The 27,616-nt window shown below is 35.8% G+C and overlaps 1 protein-coding gene across 7 annotated transcripts in view; it reads left to right on the forward strand.

The window, feature by feature from the left end:
* The window catches only part of Lmntd1 (lamin tail domain containing 1), a 349,980-nt gene that overhangs the window by 143,621 nt on the left and 178,743 nt on the right, over window positions 1–27,616 (forward strand). For 6 of the 7 annotated variants that reach the window (XR_015452323.1, XR_015452321.1, XR_015452320.1 and 3 more), the window contains one exon: window positions 11,161–11,224. Coding sequence is in view for 1 of the 7 variants with exons in the window: in XM_087213992.1 (XP_087070118.1) it covers window positions 11,161–11,186 (26 nt within the window). In the remaining 6 variants the exon portion in view is untranslated. Of the gene's footprint in view, window positions 1–11,160; window positions 11,230–27,616 lie in introns of those variants that run through there. The other variant, XM_087213992.1, reaches the window with a different exon arrangement.

The following is a 27,616-nucleotide window of genomic DNA, read 5'->3' on the forward strand; positions in this document are numbered from 1 at the left end:
CATTTCAAAATCTATAAATTCAAAGTTTCTTCTGATCATCTTTCTGGTTTTGACTTGATATTGGAATAAGTCATGCTGATCCTCATTTTTACACTTTAATCACATATATCAGAATCTATAAACTATGTATAAGTGATACCTTTTTAATATTCTTATGTGGCATCATGCTAAATGTGCCTTCTCTTTTTTACATAATAGTATAATTTGGGTAATTTAACTATAATTATATAGACAGACCTAATTCAATCATGTTAGCTGCTATATAGTATTTCAAGAAATAATCTTACTATGCTTTCTCGTCTTCTCTATTAATATTTTCCTCTATTGCAATGTAGATGAAAATTTTGTATTACTGCAGTGATTATCCCAAAACATGTCTACTTTATACATGTATAAAACTTTCTTTGAAGTTTTCACTCAAACTTAAAATCTGCCATAATCTTTATGTGAATTTGCTCAATTATGTGGCATGTGTATCTTCAACAAGATTGTGCCAAACTTCTCTAGAAGGAGTGTTGCTAATTTATGTTCCTACCAAAATTGTAAAGGGTTTCCCATTTCCATTACTCTCACTTTTATATTGCCATAGTTTTTAATTATTTGTTAACCAAGTGGATGTTAATAACAGTTCATTGCTGTTTTAATGTGAAATTCCTCTTTAACAGATAATACTTCTTTTCATATATAAAAACAGAAAATTCCCCCATCTCTTATTAATAAATTTATGTGCTTTATAATTTTAAATTTTGTGTATGTTACTCTAAATTCCCTATTTTGTCAATAAATTGTAAAAGTAATGATTTATATTAGACTTTAATAAATCAAGGACACATAGTATAACCTAGATGAGAAAGAATAGCATGTTATATTTGTGACATGATGTCATACTTTCATAATCAGTTCAAAATATATAATTTTTCTGATATATGAGTTACTTGGTAATATCACATCACAAACAAAATGGGTTTATTTTAATACTACAAGATTGGTTTGAACTTTAAAAATTAATCAAATATCCACTCACTAAAAAAAGGAAAATTATACAATGATTTCAATAAATGCAGAGAGAAAGAGCTTTATAAAATTCAATACCCACCCATGAGGGAGAAAACCTTTAAAAACAGGACAATGCATTTCCTTAACCTGACAAATGGTATCGATAAAAATCCTAAAGCAAGCTATCATACATATTATTGAAGGGTAGTGGAAGTCTTTACCTTAAGGTCCAGAGCAAGACAAGAATTCTCCTTATGATGACTTCTACTCAACACTGTACTAGAAGTCTGAGTGCAAAAGGTAAAAACAAATGGGTATACTTATATTTCATCACCCCATAACTCAGTAATTTCACTCCTGTGAACTATGTATGCCTAACAATATATGTATATACATATATACATCAAAAGACATACTAATAGTCGCAGCAGCTATATTGTCATAGCCAAACACTAGAAACAATCCAGTTGTTCAGCAATATAATGGATAAATTGTCACTTATTTATACAATGAAAAATGAGCAACTACTGCTATGTGCAGCAACATCAATAAATCTCAAGCATAATATAGAGCAAAATATGTCAAAAAAGAATAATTCCATGTGTACAAAATTTGGGAACATAAAAAACTCTACCATGATATCAAAGATCAGAATAACTGTTATCTCTGAAAGGAAGAAAGAGTATTTGGAGGACACTAAAAACAATGCTTCCAGAATACAGACAGTGATTATGTTTACTGATCTGAGTAGTGTTATAAATGTGTTACTATTTACATCATGCTGTGATTCCTGATTCATGAGCTTTCCTGTGTGTATGTGATAGTTAAATAAAAATTTACTTTAACATTGTGATGACAAGAAAAGAAAAATAGGAAAAAAAGAAAGCTTGGTTATAGTAGTGAGTGATGATTGTTCCCTGACAAGGAAAGAGAAAGAAACCTTAAAAATAATACACTGATGAACTCAGAAGGAATATTATGTGATGAGTGTTGTTTAGTATAGGAAAAAGATAATCTTACCACAAATAAGCCTAAGCCTATCATTACATTACAATATGTTGAAAATTAATTTTAATATGGTTTGTTATATAGCTCAGACATTTCCAAGAATACCTCATGGGGGAAGGGGCTTCTGGGCCACCATCCCTTCCACCACTCCCGGCCCAGAGGGAGGGGCTTCTGAGCCACCATCCCACTGCTCCTGGTCCAGAGGAAGGGGTTTCCCAGCCACCATCCCTCCAGCTGCTCCCAGCCCACAGGAAAGGGCTTTTGGGTCACCATCCCTACCGCTGCTCATGGCCCCTGTCCCACCTCACGAAGCTCAGAGGAGGTAATCCGTGCAGGCGCTAACAGCCCCCCGCCCCAGTTGAAATGAGAAAACACATAAATAAGTCTCAAAACCAGACTTCCAGATCACCTACAGCAACCCCAAAGGGAAAGGAGATGGAACACACTGATACTCAACCACCTGGACCCACTGAACTGGCAACAAAAGGGGATCTGGAAAAAATGAAATCAGAAATAATTTCTCAGATAACAGGAGAAATTGTGCCCTTAGTGCAAGACATGATTAATAAATCTAGAGAGGAGCTGAGGAACATGATGGAATCCCAACATAAGAAACAAATGGAATCCATAAAACAGATGCAAATAGATTTCCAGGACATGAAAACCTCCATTGAAAGTCTACACAGCAGAATGAGCCAGTGTGAGGACAGAATTTCAGATATAGAAGATAAGATTGCAATTAGTGACCAGAAAAATAAAAGTTGCTTCAAAATTATAAGGGAACGTGAGAAATCAATCCAGCAGCTGCTAGATGATGCAAAGAAGAATAACATGAGACTGATTGGGCTCAATGAAACAGGAGAGAGTGCAGATGACATAAAAAAGCTCTTCACAGAAATAATGGCAGAAAACTTCCCAAGCAGGGGAAAAGAACTTGACATACAGATAAGTGAGGCATATAGGACTCCAAATAGCCTTGATCAAAAAAAATCTACACATAGGCATATAATTGTTAAGATTCCAGAAACACAACAGAAGAACAAAGTTCTAAAAGCAGTGAGAGAAAAGAAACAAATCACATACAAAGGAAAGCCCATCAGAATCACAGCAGACTTCTCAACACAAACCATCAAGGCAAGAAGAGCTTGGAGTGACATATTCCAAGCCCTAAAAGAAAACAGCCTCCAACCCAGATTGATGTACCCTGCAAAACTAGCTTTCAAAATGGATGGAGAAATAAGATACTTTCATGACAAAGAGCACCTTAGGAACTTCGTGAATACCAAACCAGCACTCCAAAGAATTTTACACAATAGCCTAGGAACAGACATTGAGGATCACAACCCGAGGAAGCAAAGCAGAATGAACCCATCTGGCATGACAAGAAATTAAATGTAAAGGGAGAGAACCCAACAAAAAGAAAAAGTCATGGCAATGACAAGTCAATGCATTTCAGTTATAACCATCAACGTTAATGGTCTCAATTCACCAATCAAAAGAAATAGACTGGCAGAATGGGCCAAGAAGCAAAATCCAACAATATGCTGCATACAAGAAACACACTTCATTCAAAAGGAAACTCATAGACTGAAAGTTAAAGGGTGGAAAACAATACTCCATGCAACAGGAACCCGAAAAAAAGCAGGAGTAGCTATCCTCTTTGCAGATCAAGTAGATTTCAAACCAACACTGATTAGGAGAGATGAAGAAGGACACTACATCCTTGTAAAGGGAAGAATCCAAGAGGAAGAGATGACAATCATAAATATCTATGCACCAAACACTAGTGTGCCCAATTATATAAAACAAATACTAACAGACATGAAAAGCCATATATGCACTAATACAATTGTAGTGGGGGACCTCAACACCCCACTGTCACAAATAGATCGATCAACTAGACTAAAAATAAGTACTGAAATACTAGAACTCAATTGAACTCTTGAACAAATCAACTTAACAGTTGTTTACAGAGTCTTCCACCCCACAAAATCAGAATACACATTCTTCTCAGCTGCACATGGGTCATTCTCCAAAATAGACCACACACTCACACATAGAACATGTTTAAGGAAGTGCAAAGGAATTGAAGTTATCCCCTGTATATTATCAGACCATAGTGCAATGAAATTGGAGATCCATAGCAAAAGAAACTCAAAAAATTTCATAAACACATGGAAATTGAACAACACACTTCTGAATAACCAATGGGTCACAGAGGAAATTAAAGAAGAAATCAGACAGTTCCTTCAATTAAATGACAATGACAATACAACATATCAGAATCTATGGGACACAATGAAAGCAGTCTTACGAGGGAAATTCATAGCAGTGAATACGCATATTAGGAAAACAGAACGAGCCCAATTAAACCACCTGATGCTGAACCTCAAGCTTCTAGAAAAAGAGCAAGACAACCCCAAAGCTCATACAAGGGAAGAAATTATAAAGATCAGAGGAGAAATCAATGGAATGGAGACTAAGAGAATGACACAAAAAAATCAATGAAGCCACAAGTTGGTTCTTCAAAAGAATCAACAAAATTGATAAACCTTTAGTCAACCTTGTCAGAAAAAGGAAAGAAAAGGCCCAAATCCATGCAATTAGGAATGAAAAGGGTGAAACTACAACAGGCCCAGCAGAAATCCAGAGGCTCATCAATACCTACTTCCAGAACCTATATGCCAATAAGATGGACAACACAGAAGAAATGGACAGATTCCTAGATACATATGAATTACCAAAGTTGAATAAAGAAGACCTGAAAATTCTGAACAACCCAATATCAACCAATGAAATTGAAAACGTAATTAAAAACTTATCACCTAAGAAAAGCCCAGGCCCTGATGGCTTCACTGCTGAATTCTACAAGACATTTAGAGAGGAACTGCTGCCACTACTGTTTAAACTCTTCAATGAAATTGAAAGGGAAGCAATACTCCCAAATTCATTCCTGGAAGCAAGCATCACCTTGATCCCCAAAGCAGAGAAAGACCCAACTGAAAAAGAGAACTATAGGCCAATCTCACCAATGAACATAGATGCAAAAATCCTTCATAAGATACTGGCAAGTCGAATGCAGAAGATCATCAAGAAGATCATACACCCTGATCAAGTGGGATTCATCCCAGGGATGCAGGGATGGTTCAATATACGAAAATCAATTAATGTAATACACTATATCAGCAGAGCCAAGGACAAAAACCATGTGATTATCTCCATAGACACAGAAAAAGTATTTGACAAAATCCAACATGCATTTATGATAAAAACCCTACAAAAAATTGGAATAGATGGTCTCTACCTCAAACTGATAGAAGCCATCTATGAAAAACCAACAGCCAATATCATACTAAATGGTCAAAAACTGAAATCCTTCACATTAATAACAGGAACAAGACAAGGATGTCCACTATCACCACTCCTGTTCAATATAGTTCTGGAAACATTAGCCTTGGCAATTAGACAAGAGAAAGAAAGAAAAGGAATAAAGATAGGAAATGAAGAAGTCAAATTGTCATTATTTGCAGATGACATGATACTCTATATAGAAGACCCCAAGAACTCCACCAAAAGTCTTCTAGACTTAATAACCAAATTCAGTCAAGTAGCTGGTTACAAGGTCAACACACAAAAATCAATAGCTTTCCTCTACACAAATGACAGACTCACTGAGAGAGAAATAGGGCAAAGAATTCCTTTCACAATAGCATCCAAAAAACTGAAATACCTAGGAATCATCCTAACAAAAGAAATCAAAGACCTCTTCTCTGAAAACTATGGCACTCTGAAAAGAGAGATTGAAGATGACATCAGAAAATGGACAGACATCTCCTGCTCCTGGGTAGGAAGGATTAATATAGTGAAAATGGCCATACTTCCAAAACTGCTCTATAGATTTAATGCAATTCCAATTGAGATCCCAGCAGCATACTTCATAGACCTTGAGAAAACAATCCAAAAATTCATTTGGAATAAGAAGAGACCCAGAATAGCAAAAGCAATTCTAGGTAACAGAGACATGGCAGGGGGTATCACAATCCCCAACCTGCAACTCTACTACAAAGCTACTGTGATAAAAACAGCATGGTACTGGCAAAGAAACAGACTTGAGGATCAGTGGAACAGATTAGAAGATGCAGAAACAACGCCAGACACACTCAGCCATCTCATCTTCGACAAAGGAGCCAAACACCCTCACTGGAGGAAAGATAACCTCTTTAATAAATGGTGCTGGAAAAATTGGGTTTCAGCTTGCCAAAGATTAAAACTAGACCTGTATCTCTCACCATGCAGTAAACTAAAATCAAAATGGATTAAAGATCTAAATATTAAAATAGAAACTCTGAACCAGTTGGAACAGAGGTTAGGTAGAACCCTTGAAGACATCGGTGTAGGAAAAGATTTTATGAACAAAACCTCAGTTGCCCGTGAACTAGCACAAACAATCAACAAATGGGATCTCTTCTTATTAAAAAGCTTCTGCACAGCAAGAGAAACCACCAACAGTGTGAAGGGGCAATCCACAATGTGGGAAAAAATCTTCACCTTCTCTTCCTCAGACAAAGGTCTACTATCTCGAATCTATAAAGAACTTAAAAAGATCAGATCTCCCAAATTTAAAGGCCCAATCCAAAAATGGGCATCTGAAATGAACAGACATTTCTCAGACAAAGAAGTAGAAATAGCAAGTAAATACATGAAAAAATGTTCAACGTCACTGGTCATTCGAGAGATGCAAATGAAAACAACGCTGAGATTCCACTTCACTCCAGAAAGAATGGCTGCTATCATGAAATCAACCAATAACAAATGCTGGCGGGGCTGTGGGGAAAGAGGAACCCTGCTCCACTGCTGGTGGGAGTGTAGACTGGTGGAACCACTGTGGAAATCAGCATGGAGATACCTCAAAGAACTAGGATTGGAAATCCCATTTGACCCCGCTATTCCACTGCTGGGGATCTTCCCCAAAGAATTAAAAGAATCATACCACAGTGATATATGTGTGCCCATGTTCATAGCAGCACAGTTTGTAATAGCTAAAACTTGGAAACAGCCCAAATGCCCATCAACTGGAGACTGGATAAAGAAAATGTGGTTTTTTTATAAAATGGAGTACTACTCAGCCATAAAAATGATGAGGAATTAGAGACATTTATAGCTAAGTGGATGCACATTGAGGCAATACTCTTAAGTGAAATAAATAGGACACAGATGTGTAAATACTGAATAGTTTCTCTGGTGTGAGAAACTGAAAGTGTAAATAAGGACTAAATGTATAACAGGTAATGTGAAATAGGAAGAAAAGGGGCAAAAGGGAAGGAAGTGGGAGGGCTAAGGGAAAGGATAGAAGGGAATGGGATTAATATGAGAAAATGGAAAAATAGGAACAAAATCTTTGTAAATAGGGAGGGCTGGAGGGGTTGAAGGGAGGGCTGGGCAAGGGTGAAAAACAAGAACCAAGAGAGACTATGTAAAGGTGCAAATTTCCAATGATGAATGTCATTATATTGTATACCTAAAATGTACCAATGATTAGAATGAATAATCGATAATGTAAAATAGGAATAAAAGGTCCAAAGGGGTAGGGGTAGTGGGAGGCACAGGGGAAAGGAAAGAAGGGAAAGGAAAAAATGATGAGAAATGGAAAAAATGGAAATAAAGTCTTTGTAAATAGGGAAGGGTGGAGGGTGTGAAGGGAGGGCTAGGAATGGGGAAAAAATAAGAACCAAGATGCATTATATAAAGGTACAATTCCCAATGAGAAATGTAATTGTGTTGTATACCTACAATGTACCAATAAAAGAATTTAATACAAAAAAAAAAAAAAGAATACCTCATGGCAGAGATGGCTAATTGGTGCCCCCAAATCACTCTTCCTTTAGACACATGTCTGGAGGTCCAGAGAAACTTAGACACATGGCCACCAAGAATAAAGACTTTTTCCCTTGCCTCTGCTTCATCTAGCAGAACCATGTGTCAACATTGTGGACTTGGAATGTGAACCTGAATTGTGTATGGAGCATCTGGTTCAGGCCCTTGGAGTATGAGCTCTCTTAAGCCATCTTTGTGGCATTATGTAGCCCTGGTGCTGCCATCTTTCAGCTCCAAGTGGCACTATATTCTGAGGATAGAGGAGCCACCTTCAGGGCTTGTACTGGCTCATCTCCAGGCTGTTAAATGAGAGAGAAATAATCTTGTTTAAGCTATTGTTAAGTTGAAGCATTGCATCTGAGCCAGATGGCTCACACAGCATTGCTGCCACTGAAGATTTAGTTTCATTTAATAGGCTCCTGTTTAAAATGAAAACAAAAATCACAGCTAGTACAGGCATTTTTAAGACAGTTAGATAAGTTTGAATATAAAATGTGTATTAGACATTGAATTATTGTTCTATTCTTGGGTGTGTTGTTAATAGTTCTATTTGTTGTTCTTGGGAGATTCATACAGGAATCTTAAAAATACTTACTAATGGTTTGGTAATGTACCACAGATAGCTAATGTAAATATACAACATACTGATGATTGAATCCAGATGATAAGTATACAGATTTAGTTTCATTATTCATTGATTTTTTTGTATGTTTGAATTTTTACAAGAAAAATTTGAAAAATAAAATAGACAAGACATTTTTGGGTGAACAAAATTTGCACTGGAGCTTTCTGAGCACAAAGGCAAGGTTGTGAGTGCAGCAAGAAGGCCTCATTCCAAGGAAGGATAGGCCATTCTACAAAGCACATGTGTTGCACTGTGTTGGCAGGACTGGGTTGTCCCGGACCTGGAGACTGTGCTTGCCTCTTGCTGAGATTAGCTTGCAGATTGTGGACATCTTTGTCAGTCTCCTTCTTCACCTCAGGTCAAATGGCAGAAACTTTCCTATCCTGTGGAATAGAAAAGGCGTAGTCTGCTTACAATCAGATTAAATAGAAAACAATAACTTGAAGGAAGACTGCAAAATGCCAAGAAGTTCTGTCTATGTTCTATTATCAAATAATGGTACAAAATTGAGAACTTTTATATAAAAGATAATTGTTACATCATGTATTTAAAGCTAATAATTTTTCTCTTCTCTTGCTTTCTGAAATTTTAGATTATACTACTGTTATATTTCTATAGGACATTTTTAAAAAACACACACAAGTGAGAAACCATTTATATCTCTTCTTGCATACAACTGAAATGTACGTAAGCTAGTACTCCTAATAACAAAATAATTGGGTGACATCATAGCCAGATCTTTTATTTCAAAACATTTCAACATTACAAAACAAATGTCTCAAACTGCCCTTTTATTATGAAAGATTATAACCTCATTTATAGAATTATGTCATTAATTATCCATTTCCATACACAATTTAAAATACTATTTCAAGAAGTCACAATGTTCCAATTAAATTAACTAAGTGCTAAATAGTTCAGGCTTAAATTACTCAGGAAATTGTCATGACCCACCAGAATTCAAACCCATATACACACTACTACTGGTTGTCCTGAAATTAAATTTCGAGAACTTATAGGTGGGAATTTTCTTTAAATGTTTTTATCTCTGTGGCACTTTCTTCAGGAACAAACTTTCAGGGTGCAATTAAAAACCTTCATCCTCAGGCTAGTCAGTCTGGGAGGATATAAAATATTTACAAGGCCTATTTCATGCCAACAAATTGCTCTGGAACATGAGAAGTGATGAGCTACATTCTTCCTGTACCTAAGACACTACCTACAGTGAAGAAAATATCTTGGATCCCGATTTATATTCCAGGTCCATAAGCTAATATTCAGAATGTTTATACTGTGACATGCCACATAGAATCCAGATTCATTAAATTCAGGAACCTATTAGTGGCTAAGAAAGTCTCTTTGTGAAACAAAAACACTGTGCATTATTGTTAATCTTTCTTGTGGGTCATATTTTTATATCCACCTTCTAGACAGTGTTTCTTTGTAATCAGATACTGGCAATTTAACTTGATAATTCTGAGTTTTCAGAGAAAAAGAAAGTAATAGGTATGACTGGGAAGGCTTTTCTGTTTTTTTTCCAGAATATCCCATTGTTGTCGAACTTAGAATATTATTTTGCTTTCTGATCTTTTATTTTACACACATAACATCTCATCACTGAACTAGCAGTAATTCATATTTGGGATCATTCAATTCAGCACTATTTCAGTTTGATATACTAGTTTCATATGAGAAAATTATATTTATACAAAATGACCTTCAATCCCTGATGAATAAATACATTCGGCACTCCACATCTATAGGTCTGATAACTGCAGATTTGACCAACTTTGGATTAAAAATACTCAGGGAAAAAGTGTATCTCTACTGAACATGTGCAGAAATCTTTTTCTTGCATTTTCCTTAAATATTAGAGTATAGCAATTATCTACATAGCATTTACATTGCTTAAGTATTTAATAAGTAATCTAGAGATGATTTAATATACAGAAGGATACCTATAGGCTCTATGCAAAAATTACACCATTTTACAAAAGGGTCTTAAGCATCCATGTATATGGCAGGATTAGGACCAATGGGCTAGAGATACTGAGGGACCACGTATAAGAGAATGGGGAAGACCACCACATTTGTCACCTCAACTACCAGGGTGGAGGTAACTGAGTAGGCCTGATTCCTGTACCTCCCTCCTCTAGCTACCACATCATTATGGCAGGTGTAAGTATGGAAAGCATTTTAAGAATTTTACACATTGGTCAAATTTTTCTCCAAACCTCTGTTTTAAAATATTTACCAGGCCGGGAATTTAGCTCAGTGGTTTAGCCGCCTGCTGTGCAAGCGCAGGGACCCGAGTTTGATCTCCGGTACCAAAAAAAAACCATACTTACCTTTCACGTGGAAAATTTTCTCTCCAGGCTTTCATTAACTATGTCTTAAAAAATATTCTTCCTTTTTGAATGATTCACTGAAAACTTGAGCTTAATAATAATTAAATAATAGTTTTTAAGTTACTTGGTACACGTCTTCATTAAATACTGCCCTTAAACCGTAAATTCCTTCTTCAATGAAAGAGAACTCTTATATTTGTAGCTTACTCTAGGATTTGTTTTAATGTGAAAAATCAGTGCTTGGAACTTTGGACTGAACTCTGCACCTTTTCCTTCTGCACCGCCCCCCCCCCCCCGCCTCTTTTACAGAGACCAAGAAAGAGAAAGAAATCTAAACTACAAAAGAAATAAGCAATCGACTCAATCTTTAAAAGTAAGTGACGGTATTGAAATTTTTTTTCTTTGCAGAAACATATTAAGACAAATAGTTTGCAGAAATGTCTTTAAAAGTCATCAGAACATGGGTTGCTCTTATATAGTCGCTGATTTTCTGTTAACTATTTATGTTGCTTTGGAGGCCATCAGTGTTTGTATTCCTGTTGAATGATAAACTTTCTAAGAACAGGAAGTAAGGAAATGTTGCATCAGTGCATTTTGCCTCTGATCCTCCTACTGTCCTTGTTGGATAAATAATGAACCATTGAAATCCAGTTGCTTCTAATACTTACAAAACAACTCTGCAACTAACTATACCAATGCATTCTAATTCCTATAAACAACAGGTTATTACTTGTATAACAGAAAGTATTCCAGTTTAAGAAACTGCAGATGCTCTGTAGATATATATAAATATATAGATATATGTATAATTTATTTTTATTATTACATATTTATAGTAAAAATGCTTACATTCCTTGTGGGAAATTGGTACATGTACATAACACGTCTTAATTCTTTTTTTTAACCCCTTTCTCTTCCTTCCCAACCTCCCCCATCAATTTCTTGTTCCTTTACCTTTTTGGAGGTACATGTTTATAATACATAATGTTTATATTCCTTGTGTGTTGATAACATATACATAACACATCTTCATTTCTTTTTTAATCTTGTCTCTCCTTGCTCCCTCCCTTTCCTCTATCTTTTCATCCCTTTCTCTTATTAGAAAGATCTACCTCCTTACTTCCTTCATCTATCTTTTATTTTTCTTTTTTATTTATACTTGGATTTCTCATACACCAGAAAGCATATTCTGTTCAATCTTGTATGCTTGATTTATTTCACTTAATATTATGGTCTCAAGGGGCATCCATTTTCCTACAAATGACTCAAGTTTATCTTTCTTTAATAGTAGTACTCTATTGTGTGCAAAAACCACATTTTCTTTATCCATTCATCTATTGACGGGAATATAGTCTGCTCCCAACATTTGACTATTATGAGTTGTGCTGATATAAACAAGGATGTGCATGTACCACTGTAATATGATGTATTTAACTCTTTGGTGAAGACACCTAGAATAGCAAAAGCAATCCTGGGTAAAAAGAGCAAAGCAAGAAGCATCACAATCCCAGATTAGAAGTTATATTACAAAGCTATGGTGATAAAAAAAAACAAAACAGCATTGTACTACACAAAAACAGACATGAGGAAAAATGGAACTGAATACAGGATACAGAAACAATCACAAGCACATTCAACTATTTGATCTTTGACAAAGGGGCCAAAAATATATACTGGAGGAGAGACAGACTCTTTAATAAATGGTGCTGGGAAAACTGTCAGTCCACATGCAGAAGATTGAACACAGACACATATTCTCACCATGTAGTAAACTAAAATCAAAATGGATCGAAGAACTAAATGAAACACTTAACTTGCTGAAAGACAAAATAGGTAAAACTCTTGAAGTCATGGGCATAAACAAGGACTTTCTGAACAGTACCCTGGTTGCACAGGGATAGTACCAAGAATCAACAAACGGAATCATATAAAATTTAAAAGCTTTTGCATAGCAAAAGAAACAGTCAACAGAGTAAAAAGATAACCTACAAAATGGGGGGAAATTACTAGCTATTCCTTAGAGAGAGGACTGATATCTAGATATAAAAAACTCAAAAAAATTAGACCACCCAAAATTTAAAAACCCAATCAAAAATTGGGCAACTGAAATGAACACAGTTCACAGAAGTACAAATGGCCAATAAATATATGAAGAAATGTTCAACATCACTGGGAATTAGAGAAATGCAAATTAAAACAACACTGAGATTCCACCTTACCCCAGAAAGAATACCCATCATCAAGAAATCAAATAATAGCAAATGCTGGAGAGACATGGGGAAAGAAGAACCTTTCTACACTATCAGTGGGAATGTACAGTAGTACAACCATTTGGAAATCAATATGGAGATTCCTCAAAAAACTAAAACTAGAAATTTCATTTGACTGAGTTATTCTCTTCTAGCTATCTTCCTGAAAGCCCGGCAGATGTATATTTTTAAATAGTGACAGTTAAGAACTCTGCCCTCTCCTACTCAGTTGCCAAATGACCTTGTATTATCTAACCTTATGTTGCTTCCTATGTGCCTCATGTTTTTCCTGCTGATAGCAACATCTAAGCAATTGAAGATGATCCCAACAAAGGGATTCTGTTTCTTGGGTGATTGTGTCCAACTCTTCCCCCAAAAGGTGATGACAAGGTGATATTTTAGTCACAAGTTCCTTGTGGTCAGTCTCTCTCTCGTTCACATCTATGACTGATCTCTTTGTATGTTTTCCCACTCTTTTATGGACAAGTGTTTTGAAACATTCCTTGGTCTCAGATTCAAGCCACCCATTCTAACTTTTTAGTATTCTGGACACAGATGACTTAATTTTTCTCTTCACACAGCCTGATGTGCTCTCACATCTTTCCAGCTACCCTTATATGTGGGTAAAAATAATAAGATAATTTGCAAAAATGTCTTTAAAAGCCATTAGAACACGGATTGTTCATATATATCCTGTAGTCAGTAATGTTGAGAAGGCCTTGCAGGTTTTCCGATTGCTCAGCTGCCCTCTTGCTTTCAGTTTGTCTCTCCCCAGATGTTCTCTGCTCATCACCACCTGCTTTTCTGAAAAAGTACTACTTGCCTCATGTGTTTGGAAGGTGACTGCGTCCTTGGGGGTACAATAGCTAAATGTGCTATTTACGTGCCACTTCCTGTGGGCTCTGATCAAAGGAAGTGAGTCCCTGGGGGTGTAACCTGGAAGGGTGCATCTCCCTCCCGGCTACTCCCCTCTTTCTCTCTGCTTCCTGAGCACCATGCAGTAAGCAGCTTTTCCTCCACTGTGCTTCCCTGCCATGCTGTTTCTGCCTTAGACCCAGCCAACCATGGGCTGTAACCATGAGTCAAAATAAACCTCTCTTCCTATAAGTTGTGGATGCTGGGTATTTTGTCCCAGTGATAAGAAAGTAACTAAGATGCCTACTCTTTTACAAGCCTATTCTCCTCATTTCCATAGCATCATATCTTTAAGCTTCCAACATTCTAAAAATGTGATTACCACAACCTCCCTATTCAAAGTTTTTTTTTTTTCTGATGCTTCTTATAGGACATAGGCACTGTAAAGATGTATTCCAGTCATTTCACTTTCCAGCTGAAGAGGCAGGGTACTAAAGTTAACCAGTAATTAACAACAGAGCCAAAACTAAGTTGCCCAAGGCACTTTAATTGCAGTGATCTGGAGAATCTAGCCTTGCCTCCTCCTGATAAAATTCCTGTTACCAGACAGAGTTCCATGTGTACTGGGATTCACTCCTGCCAGGTGCCATAACCTTCAGTAGTGTGCTGTTGAAGTGCAAAAGGGGTCATCTGAAGTCTGCAAAGCATTAGCATGCAGGATTTCTGCAATCCAATTACCCTTCACTCTCTGTAACTATAGGCAAATTCTACTCCATCCTGAATCTGCACATGATTGGGAAAGGGGACATATTTTCATGAACAAAATAAAGATTTATTTGTGTTGAAAAAAAAGTGTTCTGAATCATCTCGTTGGATATTAATAACATTGGATATTTAATAACATCATTTTGACTAAGGTTTTAGCCTTTTTTTGGTCTTCCTCAGTTATTATTTTGCTTAACTGTCATAGTTACAGGCTTGTCATTTGCCCTCTCTGTGTCAGAATCTTTGGTAGCTTTGAGTTTTTAATCCACTCTGTTTTGATGAGATTAGGCCTCCTTAGATGCCTTACTTCTGTCTTCTCAGAACCTCCGCCCCCACCTGGTGGAATATTTAGGCCTGACCAGCACTGTGTCCTCAAAACATTTCCAAAACCTTCACCAGGAGCAAAATGTTGCATATTTATTTTAGCTTTCCATCAGTGAGGAACTTATCTACTATAGTCAGCTCCTGAGTCTGGCATGTCTTTTCAGAGACAGTGCATGATTGCTTCCATTCTTATTGGTATTCATGAGCATTTCTTGGTGACTTGTAATGTTAGACATTTGTATAGCATTTCATGGCTTTTACATTATCTCATTGGAGCCTGTGAGCAAGTCAGGGCTGACCTTATCTCCAATTTATGGGTGAAGAAACTTTAGCTCACACAGATTAAGTAACTTACCTAAAGTCACTTAGATAGTAGTGCATAGCCGAGTAGAATCTCAGCCTAATGTCAGTACTCTTCCCACTACTCTACCAAGTAAGTTTAAAGATTGTCTTTGTTTTATTTCCCCACCTCCAACTTGTCTGACAGGGGAAGAAAAAAGTGGAACTAGAAGAAATATTTTTATCACAAAAGGACTTGGCTATTATGAGAATCTTAAGTCTGTTCCATAATGCAAAAAAGATTCAGGTCTCACTTCCAAATTTGCTAATTTAACAGAATGTCAGTTATTGAGATAAACGCAACGAAATCAAAGTTCAATCTCAGAGGTCTACGCTTTGCTAATCACATTTCTATGCAGCAACTGATTAAAAGCAGGAGTGTATTCAGAGTCATGGCTCTCAAAATGCTTTCTTTACTTAATGTTTTGCTAAGAATGTGTGGGAGTTCTATTGTGTGACTAATGGGCAGTGTGTGTGGGTGATGTCACAGAATGCTACAGAAACAGAACTTTCCACAAGTTGGAGAACACTGGAAAGACCAGGTAATTTTCCTATGTGATTGTCACCTGCCACAAACTGCCAGACTCACTGGGAAACACTGAGAATTCTGGGATAAAAAATAAAAAGGAAAGAGGGAGTCAAACTGGTACTGGTTACATATCAACATCCCTGTCCTCAAGAGTATGTGATTGCTTAGAATCTCTAGAGAGCGCCCAACATTACTAAACAGGGTATTAAATTCATAACCACTAAAAGTTATTACAACACACATAGGAGACACTAGTAATGCAGTTCTGATGATGAAGCCCTTCCGTGAATGGAGTCATGAGCTCACACTTTTACTGTTCTGAATGGTCCATACTGCACCATCTGGACATGGATGTCCTTTCTAGCCCTCCCAAGACCCTTCTTTGGGACCTAGATAAGAATTTTCCACAACATTTTCTCCTGGGCCCAGATTTTATGAGTGAGGAATCAGGATTTAACACTCCAGAAAGAGGGACCAATACTTAATATTCTTCACTGTGAAACCTTGCTAACAGAATTTTTTGAAAATCTAATGGCTACATTTTCTGATATCAGTGTTTTCTACCTATACTTTGTAGTAATTCTTTCAATTGTGTACTAATAATGTCTTCCTTGTCTCAGCACCCAAAGTGATATTTTAATTTCCAAAACTCTTCAATCAATTGAAATTTCATCAATATTTTGTTGTCCACAACTATCTTCCTTCAAAGTTTGGTACCTACCCTCTTTTGTCTTCCTGGGTTCACCTTTACTGTGTCATATTTTGGTTGTATGGGAAGAATAAAGACACTTGTGTTCTGGGCTTCATATCATGCAGGTGAAATAAATTCCGTAGTTTAAAGAAAAGTAAATGCTTGAGCAAATGACTCCAGTTCTACTTCCATAGAAGAAGCATAGAACACAAATATCTCAGGCTGTAAGGCCTCCTCCTAAGACATCTACACAGGCCTCAAGCCCCTTGAATACAAGGAAAGAAAATTTTCATTTTTCTATTACATTTTAAGAGCATTACCTAGTTTCTCTAAGTCTAGGGTACATCTTAGATATTTAAAGGAGAAGCTAATTGAGTGCCAACAAAAAGAAAAGATGTGAACATAGATCATAAATGCTCAGAACCATTTTGATCTTCATTTCTAAGACCAGAAATAAACAGTATTCATGACCAACTAATGAAATACTTAAGCTGCTTAGGAGTCAAAAAGCCCTTTGTAGCATAAATCACCACTGAAACTGCAATCTAAATAGTGCACATGTTACAGAATTGAGTTAGTTGAAAAAAATAAGCCATTCAATTTGACAAAAGTTTAGATAACTCATAAATAATTTCCTACTGTTGTGATTGACCTATATTTACATGTATATACAAGATCTGCTACTTCCAGGTCATAATTTAAAATTAATGTGAATCAAATGACTCAACTTCTCAACTCTACATGTCTATACCAAATGTAGCATATTTTCAGTCTGAATGACATTTCACCATGCATAGCCATTTAATTTGCTGCTGCTGTTGTTTCTGCTACTGCTGCTGTTGTTGCTGTTGTTGATGAGGAGGATGATGACAAGATCTGTCTTATTAAGATCCAAGTCTTGGGCCAGGGATTTAGCTCAGTGGTTTCACCATCTGCTGCGCAAGTGCAAAGACCTGAGTTCGATCCCCCGTACCAAAAAAAAAGATCCAAGTCTAGAGAACATAGGATGCCTGGTATGTCACAGCTACCCTTTATTACATGGGAGGGGTAATCAGCAGCAAGTAAAACAAAATGGTTTCTTTTAGAGAATATAATTTTTGTGACTTTACTATAACTATTTCTTAAAGAATGTGACAGATTTAGTGGACAAGTTGAAGTGTTTGTTTTCTAAGCAGTTGAGAAGATTACTCAAAAGCAAAACCAATTTTACTCTCCTGCAACTCCTCATGAGATTTCAGTCTTTTATGCCCTGCCCAACTATCGCCTCTATTATTTCTACAGGTGCATTTTCTGAAAGTATATGTGTCAAGAATTATGAATCTGTGTTCAGTCTGATTCTCTGCATTTGGAATCAAATTAACTCAGTACAAGTTACACGTACAAGTAACTTTGAAGTACAAGTTAACTCAGCTTCCTAAAGCAGGAAGCAATGGATGAAACTAATATGGAGTAACTAGTTGACCTGCTTACACTTGTTTTAAATTCAGCCAAAATAGTCTCAAGTTCCAATTTATAATACTATGTACAAAATTCTGCAGGTAAAAAATGCCAAAGGAACAAAAATGTTTTAATTAAATAATGTGATACAAACTGGGTATGGTAGCACTGTGCCTGTAATCCCAGAATTCTGGGAAGCTTCAGCAGGAGAATCACAAATTTAAGCCCAACCTTGGAAATTTAGCAAGATCCTCTGTCAAAATAATAAATAGAAAAAAGACTAGGGATACAACATATCATGAAGGGCCTGGCTTCAATTCCAACACCACCAAAAAGAAAACCCCAAAGAACAAAACCAAAAAAATGGTTTTAAAAATCTTTAACAGAATCTAATTATGATTTCCAAGATTTAAAAAAAGTCATAGTTGGGGCTTGGGATTTAGCTCAGTGGTTTTGCTGCCTGCTGTGCCAGTGCAAGGACCTGAGTTCGATCCCCGTACCAAAAAACCAAAAAAACAGAACAAACCAAAAAAGTTGTAGTCTAGCCTAAAGCATCTGAGAAGACATCCATAGAAGACAAGATAATTTCTCAAGTACTTTTTGGGTCAGAATAAAAAAGATTGGCATAACACCAATGTGATGATGCAGAATAAATATTTTCTAGCTGCGAGACCACACATATCACATTATTCTTCAGACATTTAGGGGCAGACTCATACATTTTCAGAAACTGCCAGTCTCACTTTGTGCAACATTGTGCCATTAAGTGTTATCTTTGAATCACTTGTTGGTTAACTTGTGAAGGCTGTTCTGTCTTTTCCATGGTTACTATAGAAACTAAGTAGTCATGATGTTTCAAGGATACTAGGAGGGAATCTAAGAATGTACAATAAAAGTTCACTTATTTCATAACTTATAATTTCTTCCAGCTGTCTCCATTTGTGTGATTATCATGTTCATTTTGGAAATATAAACATGCAACCAAAAGGGCTCTGGTGATGGCCAGTGAGTGATCTCATCCTAACAGACTTCCCTCCCAACTTCTTTCCCCTCCAAGACTTGTAAAGGAAAAACATGAAACAAGGGGTATGTAAGGTTCAGGTGTTTCCAATTATTTTCCTCCTCTGAGCAGAAGTTTCATAGATCCAAAACATATTTCTGTTCAAGTGGTTTCCCTTGTATTTGAGGAGTGTGTTTCAGGAAAGTTTCATCTACATATCTTTGACTCTAGTGCTTCATCGATAAAATGTCTCCTCTAAGCCCTTTATATAATTATGTCTTCCATAGTGGTCAAAAATGTGGTGTGTTTAAGTACTGCTTGCTTTTGTGAAGCATACTCTCAGAAAGTGTATGACTTTTTGTCCTTGCAAAGAAGAGAGAAGTAAATGCTCAAGACTGAGATTCATAGCAGATTCCTTGTTAGTTACAACAAAGCATTCGAGACAATACCTCAGCTATCTTCCTGTCAAGGCCTGTGAGTCTTTCTTGAATGGCCTAAGTAGGGGAAGACAGACTCACTTCTGCTGGTATACAACCTTAGCTACCTAAATGTCCATACACGGGAAAGACTATTGAGTGACTATAAAGAATGCATATTTGAGGATTTCTTTTCCTAAGTTTCTACAAATGCAAGTTACAGGGTTAAGTTTTAAGTTTCAGAAGTCATAGACTGCAGGTTGAAGTTAGAATGAATAACTTGACCATGAGAATGAAATGGGGGTCATGAATGAAGCCCAGACTTTTAAAATCTTCTTTAATCAGTAATTCACCAAATGTCTTCACTTTATGAAAATTACCAAGTTATGTATTTGTGACTTGTTCCTTTTTTGTATGTATGAGTCACACTTCAATAAAAAGGAATTGAAGTTGCTTGATTTACAAAAGAAAACAAAGAACTCTTAAATTAAAAAGGCTGCATCTTATAGTGCCAGAAATTTTCCACTTTACCATTACCCTCTGCAAGTTACCTGCAGTATTCAGTTTATAAACATCTTACAGAACTGTGAGGATTTTGTCATTAACATTTGAATAATCGTTGTTAAGTAATAATTTCAAAAAACAAATTCATCTACAAATGGAGAAACTGAATTGCAACAAAAAAAAGCAACACTGTACCTTCTGCTTAATAACCCCTAATAGGTAAACATTTAAGCCCCAAGCCACACACACATTCATGCACTATGATTTTGGCAGGAAATAGTGAAAGAAATTATGAAAGGATAAACACCGTTATGCTGATAAGTGTGTTTGGGTAATCGCCAGTGAGCTTTGAAGAGGAATACAAATTTTCAGATGACTATCAGGGCTAAAGATCTTTTATGGGTAAACTCCCCCTACTCTTGGCACTTTCTGCAAGTCCAAGTACAGGAGACATTATTATTTAACCATCTGAGAAAGTTTTAAATTTGTAGTAACAAAATGACTTTGAGGGAGATATTAGTCAAAAGGTACAAAGTTTCAGTTAAGCAGGGTGCAGAAGTTCCAGAGATCTATTGAACAGTATAGTGACAATAGTTAATAATAGTGTATTGTATGCTTGAAAACTACAGAGGGAATAGATCTTAAATGTTTTCATCACAAAAAAGAATCATGTGACATGATGAATACATTAATTTAATCATTTTATAATCTATATATACCTCAAAATAACATGAACATCATAAATATAGATGATTGCAAATGGTCAATTAGACCTAAATAAATCTGGGAGGAAAAAACCAATATGAGTTTGTACTTAGACCAAATAAATGGCTATCACTTGATCATTTATGTTTATAAAAGTGCTGACTGACATGAAATGGGTATACATAGATAATGTATTAGAACATTTTCTATTACTGTAACAAAATACCTAAGCCAAGCTAACTTTCTAAACAAAACAGCTTTACTTAGCTCATGGTTTGGGGACTGAAAATCTAAGATTGGGTCACCCCTTTGGTTCAGTATCTCATGAGGGCTTCATGGAGGATGGCATCACAGTGGCATGGGCATGTGAGAGGGAGAGATCACATTTCATGATAGGAAACCAAAGTGTAATTCAGGGATCAGGAACCCAGGGTCTTTGCACTAAGCTAAATCCCCAATGTGTTGTTGTTTTTGTTGTTGTTGTTGTTGTTGTTTAATTTTGAGACAGGTCCCATTAAGTCCCTGTTTCCCAAACTGGGCTTTAGCTTATGATCCTTCTGCTTCAAACTCCTAAGTTCTGGGATGCAGGTGTGCTCCACTGTACATGGCTAGTTAGGTGCACTCTAACAACAGCACCCTCTTATGAGAACTAATGCAAGGTTCCATGATAACTACCTTAATCATTTCCAAGAGCAGGGCCCCTAATGACCAGTAGACCTATTTCTTAAAAGTTCCAGAACACCTCTCAATATTATCACACTAAGGACCAAAACTCCAGCCCTTGGGCAATATACACAAACCACATCCAAAACTTAACAGATATAGTCATAACATATTCACGGTATTTGGAGACAGACTAATAAAAATAGAATTTTGTTTTATTTTTAAAATTTTACTTTCCTGAGTTTACCTTTCTTAGGCTGAAGAAAGCTGCAATATGTTGATTGTCATGAGATTACCAGCCTTTATGGTGTAAAACTTTTGGAATTGTTTGAAAACAAAAAAAAATTATTTGTCCTAATCAGTTTATTTTATTGTGATCCTAATAATAGGGGAAAAGTAAACACAATTATAGTCAGGGACCTCAATATCCCATTATCATAAGTAGACAGATCAATTAGACAAAAAATTAATAAAGAAATATCAGAGTTGAATAAAACTTTTGAACAAAAGAACTTAATAGATATCTACCAAGTATTCCACCCAACAACAATAGAACACATTCTTCTCAAGAGCACATGGAACTTTCTCCAAATTAGACCCCATACTAGCCAATAAAGCCATCTTAAGTAAATGTAAAATAATTGAAATTATACCATGCATATTATCAGATCATAGTGCAATTAAACTAGAAATTGATTACAAAAGAAAACACAGAAATTGTACAAATACATGAAAACTAAACAATACACTTCTAAATAAACAATAAGTTACAGGGGCTGGCAATTTAGCTCAGTGGCACCACTGTGCCTGCCTCGCAAGCACAAGGTCCTGAGTTTGATCCCCGGTACCAAAAAACAAACAAAAAAAATAATAAGTTACAGAAGAAATCAAGACAGAAATAAGACAGTTTTCAGAAGTAAACAATAATGCCAGTACAACATATCAGAACTTATGGGACATAATGAAAGTGTCCTAAGAGGGAAGTTTATAGCTTGAATGCTCACATCATAAAAAAAGAGTAAACAGTTAGATAATAAAAAGAAATAAAAGAGATATATACATCGGACAGAAAAATCAAATTATTTGCAGATGACATGATCCTCTACACAGAAGACCCAAAAAATCCACCAAAACACTCTTTAGAATTAATAACCAAATTTAGTAATGTAGCAGGATACAAAATCAACAAACAAAAATCAATAGCGTTCCTGTATACTAATAATGAACCCACTGAGAAACAATTCAGGGAAAAAGTGCTATTCACAATAGCACAATAAAAATTAAATACTTAAGAATTAACCTAACTAAGAAAGTGAAAGACCTCTACAAGAAAAACTACAGCAGGCTGTAAAAAGGAAATAAAAAAGGACACCAGAAAATGGAACTGCCTGGATAGTCAGAATCAGTGTAGTCAAAATGACCATACTTGCAAAATTCATGTACAGATTTAACACAAACACAATCAAAACACCTAAAGTATTCTTCACAGAACTGGAGAAAACAATTCTAAAATTCATATAAAACCAGAAGAGACCTAGAATAACAAAAGCAATCTGGGATAACAAGAACAAAGCAGGAAGTATCTAGAGGCATAATATCTAGGATATATAAAGAACTCAAAAAAACTAGACCCCCCCAAAATAAAAGACCCAATCAAAAAATAGGCAATGGAAATGAATAGACACTTTCAGAAGAAGAAGTATAAATGACTAATAAACATGAAGAAATGCTTGGGGTGGGGATTTAGCTCAGTGGTGCCACCACTTGCCTTACAAGCACAAGGTCCCAAGTTCAATCCCCAGTACCAAAAAAAAAGAAATGCTCAACATCGCTGGCCATTAGAGAAATGCAAATTAAAACAACACTGAGATTGTATCTTACCCAAGAAAACAAGAAAGAATGGCCACCATCAAGAAATCAAATAATAACAAATTCTGGAGAGACTGTGGGGGAAATAAAGAACTTCTCTACATTGTTGGTAGTAATGTGAAGTAGGAGAGCCACTATGTAAATTGGAGTGAATATTCCTCAGAAAAGTAAAACTAGAAATTCTGTTTGACCCAGCTATTTGCCTACTAGTATCTTCCTGAAAAAGCTGAAGACATCATATTACAGTAATACATATAAACCAATGTTCATAGCAGCACAATTCATAATAGCTAAATTTTGGAAGCAGCTTACATGTCTATCAACAAATGAATGAATTAATAAAATGTGGTATTTACATACAATATGGAGTACTACTCTGCCATAAAGAAAAACTTGAGTTATTTGTAGAAAAATGGATTCACCTTCAGGCCAAAATGTTAAATGAAATAAATCAGACACAGCAAAACCAAATAGCTCATAGTTTCTTTTATATGAGAAACCAAAATTATAAATAAAGACTAAAATAAAAGATAGATAATAAGAAGTAGGGAGATTTTTCTCAAATGGAAAGAGGATCAAAAGATGTGGAAGGAGGAAGAAGGGAAGGGAGGGAAAGGGGATGAAAAAAATTAAGATGTACTATGTACCTGTATCAACTTCACACAAGGAATGTAAACAATGTACACTGCAAACATGTACTAATTAAAAATAAATAAAATAAGTATGATTACTTGGTAGTCAGTTTGGCCTTAATATAAACACATTACAATGGTTCGTAACACAACTCTTCAAATTTTGATCCACATTATACATTGTACTTTATATTATTCAATAAAAAATTTGAGTTCAAATTCAGAAAGAGGAAAACAGTAACCTTGAGTATAACTCCCATAGGAAATATTTTTCAAATTCATTTCTTGTACTTCCTGCTATGCTATGCTAAAATAGGAAGTCATGGGGACTACAAAGCGCTCATAGATGTGTGTGGTGTGGAGAATACATTCACTTCCAAGAAGGGTCATCCACATGGCAGGCTAATTGGTCGTGACAACATATTCACATCCACGTTGTCTCCTCTGTAAGGCAGCTTGAGCTTACTCATGGTGCCAAGGTTCCAAGAGCGGGTGCCCTAAGAAACAGGAAGTAGAGCTGTGGACTTCTTAGGTCTAGGTGCAGAGACTTGACTCTACTATGTTCTATTGGTCAAACAGTTAAGAAGCCTAGATAGAAGGGAGAGGACATAGACCTCACTTCTCCATAGAGGACTTGTCAAGGAATTTTCTCTCTTAAAACCATACCACTATATGTAAATCTTTATGCAAAAACATACTACTTTTCATCTCAATCTTACCCTTTTAAATTCAACTGGAAATGCCTGTCCCAAATGAGAATAAAATAATACCAAACTAGCAGACCCATTGAATCCTGATGTTTCAAAGAATTACAACAAATCAGGCAAAAAGTTTTGACCTCATCTTTACTTGGGGGCTATTTTAATTGAAACAACAATTGACTAGGGAAATTATAAACTACATCTTAATTACCTCTTGTACTACATTTCCAAGCCACCTCAACATCCTTCCCTTTTCCTTGAGTCACTAAATTCCATCTGACTTTTTTTTGCTGGACCTGATACTTGTTTTTTCGGCTTTTATTTGCAAGTTTATTTTTCACTGTTTAACATGTTAATTACCAGATATTTTTGAGCATCTATTCTGCACTAAGCACTGAAATGAAAATAGTGCATGGTTTATGCCTTTATCAAAGTCTTGGGTTGATGGGAAACATACTTGTATTGAAATAGTTAAAGAATCATGGAAATACCACAATAAAGCTAAATACAAAATCCGGTGGGCTCTCAGGAGAATGGAGAATTAGATTGGTGCCAGGGAACTGATTTTGAGGAGACAGATAAGATGTGTCAGACTAATGGAGAATGGAAAGTTGATAAAGAGATGTAGCATATATATGAAATGCACTGGACAGTTTTGAAAAAGATCATTTATATTGGTGTGTTAGAAGATATATAATGTAAGGAAGAAGACAAGGCTAGAAAGGTAGAATGGGCCAAATCATATCCTTTGTGTTCTGGCATAATATATGCTTTAAAACAAACCTTTTCAATGAGAAAAAATACAGACTATACCATTTCTAGCTGCTCATGTGTACTTATAGAATCTAAAACTCATTGATCTAATACAGTCTTTGGTTATATCTACCTTTAGCTTTGGAGTAAATGTGTATCTTTACTATCTGCAATAGGTCACTTAAAATTCTTCTCATCTTTATTATCAACTATTAGAATAAACAAAACATGAAATACTCAAGGCAGCCATGGTTTGTATAACAGTTTTTTCTCTTCTAAGAAATTCAGTATTAACCTCGTATCTGAACAGAGTCACTCATGTCTATTAATAAATTACATATTATATAAACTCCATTAAGAAAACATGCTATAGGAAAATTACTGTGTATAAGAAGCTGTCTTCTTCATAGGTGTAGGCAAAGACTTTATGAACAAAGTCCCAATTGCACAGGAAATACTACAAAGAATCAACAGATGTGATCACATCCAATGAAAAAGCAGTTCCACAGCAAAGAAAACCACCAATAGAGTGAAGAGATAACGCACAGAATGGGAAAAAAAATTGCCAACTACTCCTTAGACAGAGGACTAATATCTAGAATATATAAAGAACTCAAAAAAATTGCCTCCCCAAATTTAAAGACCCAATCCAAAAGTAGGCATCTGAAATGAATAGACACTTCTCAGATGAAAAAATACAAACAGCAAATATATATATGAAAAAATGCTCACCATTATTGGTCATTTGAGAAATGCAAACAACAGTAAGATTCCATCTCACTCCAGAAAGAATGGTTATCATCACAAAATCAACCAATAACAAATCCTGGCAATGCTGTGGGGAAAAAAGGAACCACTGTTGTTTTGGTGGAAATGTAAATTGGTACAACCACTGTGGAAATCATTATGGAGATTCCTCAAAAAATTAAAGCTAGAGATTCCATTTGACCCACCTATTCCCCTCTAGATGTCGTCAAAAAAAAGTTAAGGTCATCATACCACAGTGATAATGCATACCCATGTTTGCAGAAGCACAATCTATAATAAAATCTTGCAAATAGCTCATATGTTCATCAACAGATGAAGGGATAAAAAAAAGTATGTATGTACAATGGAGTACAGTACTACTCTGCCATAAAGAAGGATAAACTTGAGACATTTTTAGGTAAATGGATACATCTGGAGACCATAATCTTAAGTGAAATAAATCAGACACACAAGTTTAAACATCACATGGTTTCTCTTCTGTGCAGAACCCAAAGTATAAAACGCAAACTAGAGGATAGACATTGGGAAGTATGAAGAACTTTTTCAGATGGAAAAGAAAACGAAGGGGGAGAGGGAAGGAAAGAAAGAGAAAAGGGATTTAAAAAGAGAAAGTCTGAGTTTGTCTATGTAAATAAGGAAGGGTGGAGGGGGTGAAGGGCGCACAGGTAATGGGGAAAAAATAAGAACCAAGATACATCATGTACAGGTACAAGCACCCAATGATAAATATAAATGTATTGTATACCTAAAATGTACCAATAAAAGAATTTAAGGGAAAAAAAGAGAGAGAAAACTGAAGGAAAAATGGAAACAGAGCTTTAGTAAATGGGGAGAGGAAGAAGGGTTGAAGAGAGGGAAGAGCAATGGGGAAAAATAATTAAGATATATTATGTACAGGTACAAATTCACCATGATGAATGTGATCAGTATGTATGGCAAGCATGTACAAATAAAATATAATAAAATATAAAATAAAAATAATTTTAAAACTTGTCTTCTCATCACAGTAATTGAAGAGGGTATTTTATTAAGGAAGTTTGAAGTTATGAGCCTAAATTGAAAATTTGGCTTGAATTATTATTCTAAGTCTGTATTGTAAAATTTCCAGGTAGAAACTTTTTGGGGAATAAGGAAATATTCTAATCTTGTAATACTTTTGAAAATAAAAGCGTTATGAACGACCCATTTGCTTCTCTAACCTTATCCTATCAATTTTTGCCAAAATGAAAATCTATACCTCTTAGCTCACCCCACTGTTCAGAATCCCAAATGTCCCCTACTCACTTATACTTTAGAATCTAAAGTGCATTGTCTTATCATGGATTTCTAATCGTGTGTCTTTCCCTTCCTTATTTATTTGCATTATCATTTCCTCTACTAGCACCTTGTTTCATGTAAATTAAAAGTCCCCAGGGGCTCCAGTTTGCTGGGGTTACCTTAACCTTTTAAAACTCTAAGAAAAAAGATGCTTAAAAGATGCTTTAAAATTCTAAGAAATAACCTGCCCTTCCCCCATGACACAAAGCCTTGTGTCTCTTCTAATAGCTCTGGGGATTGTTAATTGT

This window comes from Heterocephalus glaber, unplaced genomic scaffold (genome assembly GCF_053883595.1).
Source record: "Heterocephalus glaber isolate CG9 unplaced genomic scaffold, H.glaber_assembly_v1.0 deba00001444, whole genome shotgun sequence".
NCBI classification, from domain to species: domain Eukaryota; kingdom Metazoa; phylum Chordata; class Mammalia; order Rodentia; family Bathyergidae; genus Heterocephalus; species Heterocephalus glaber.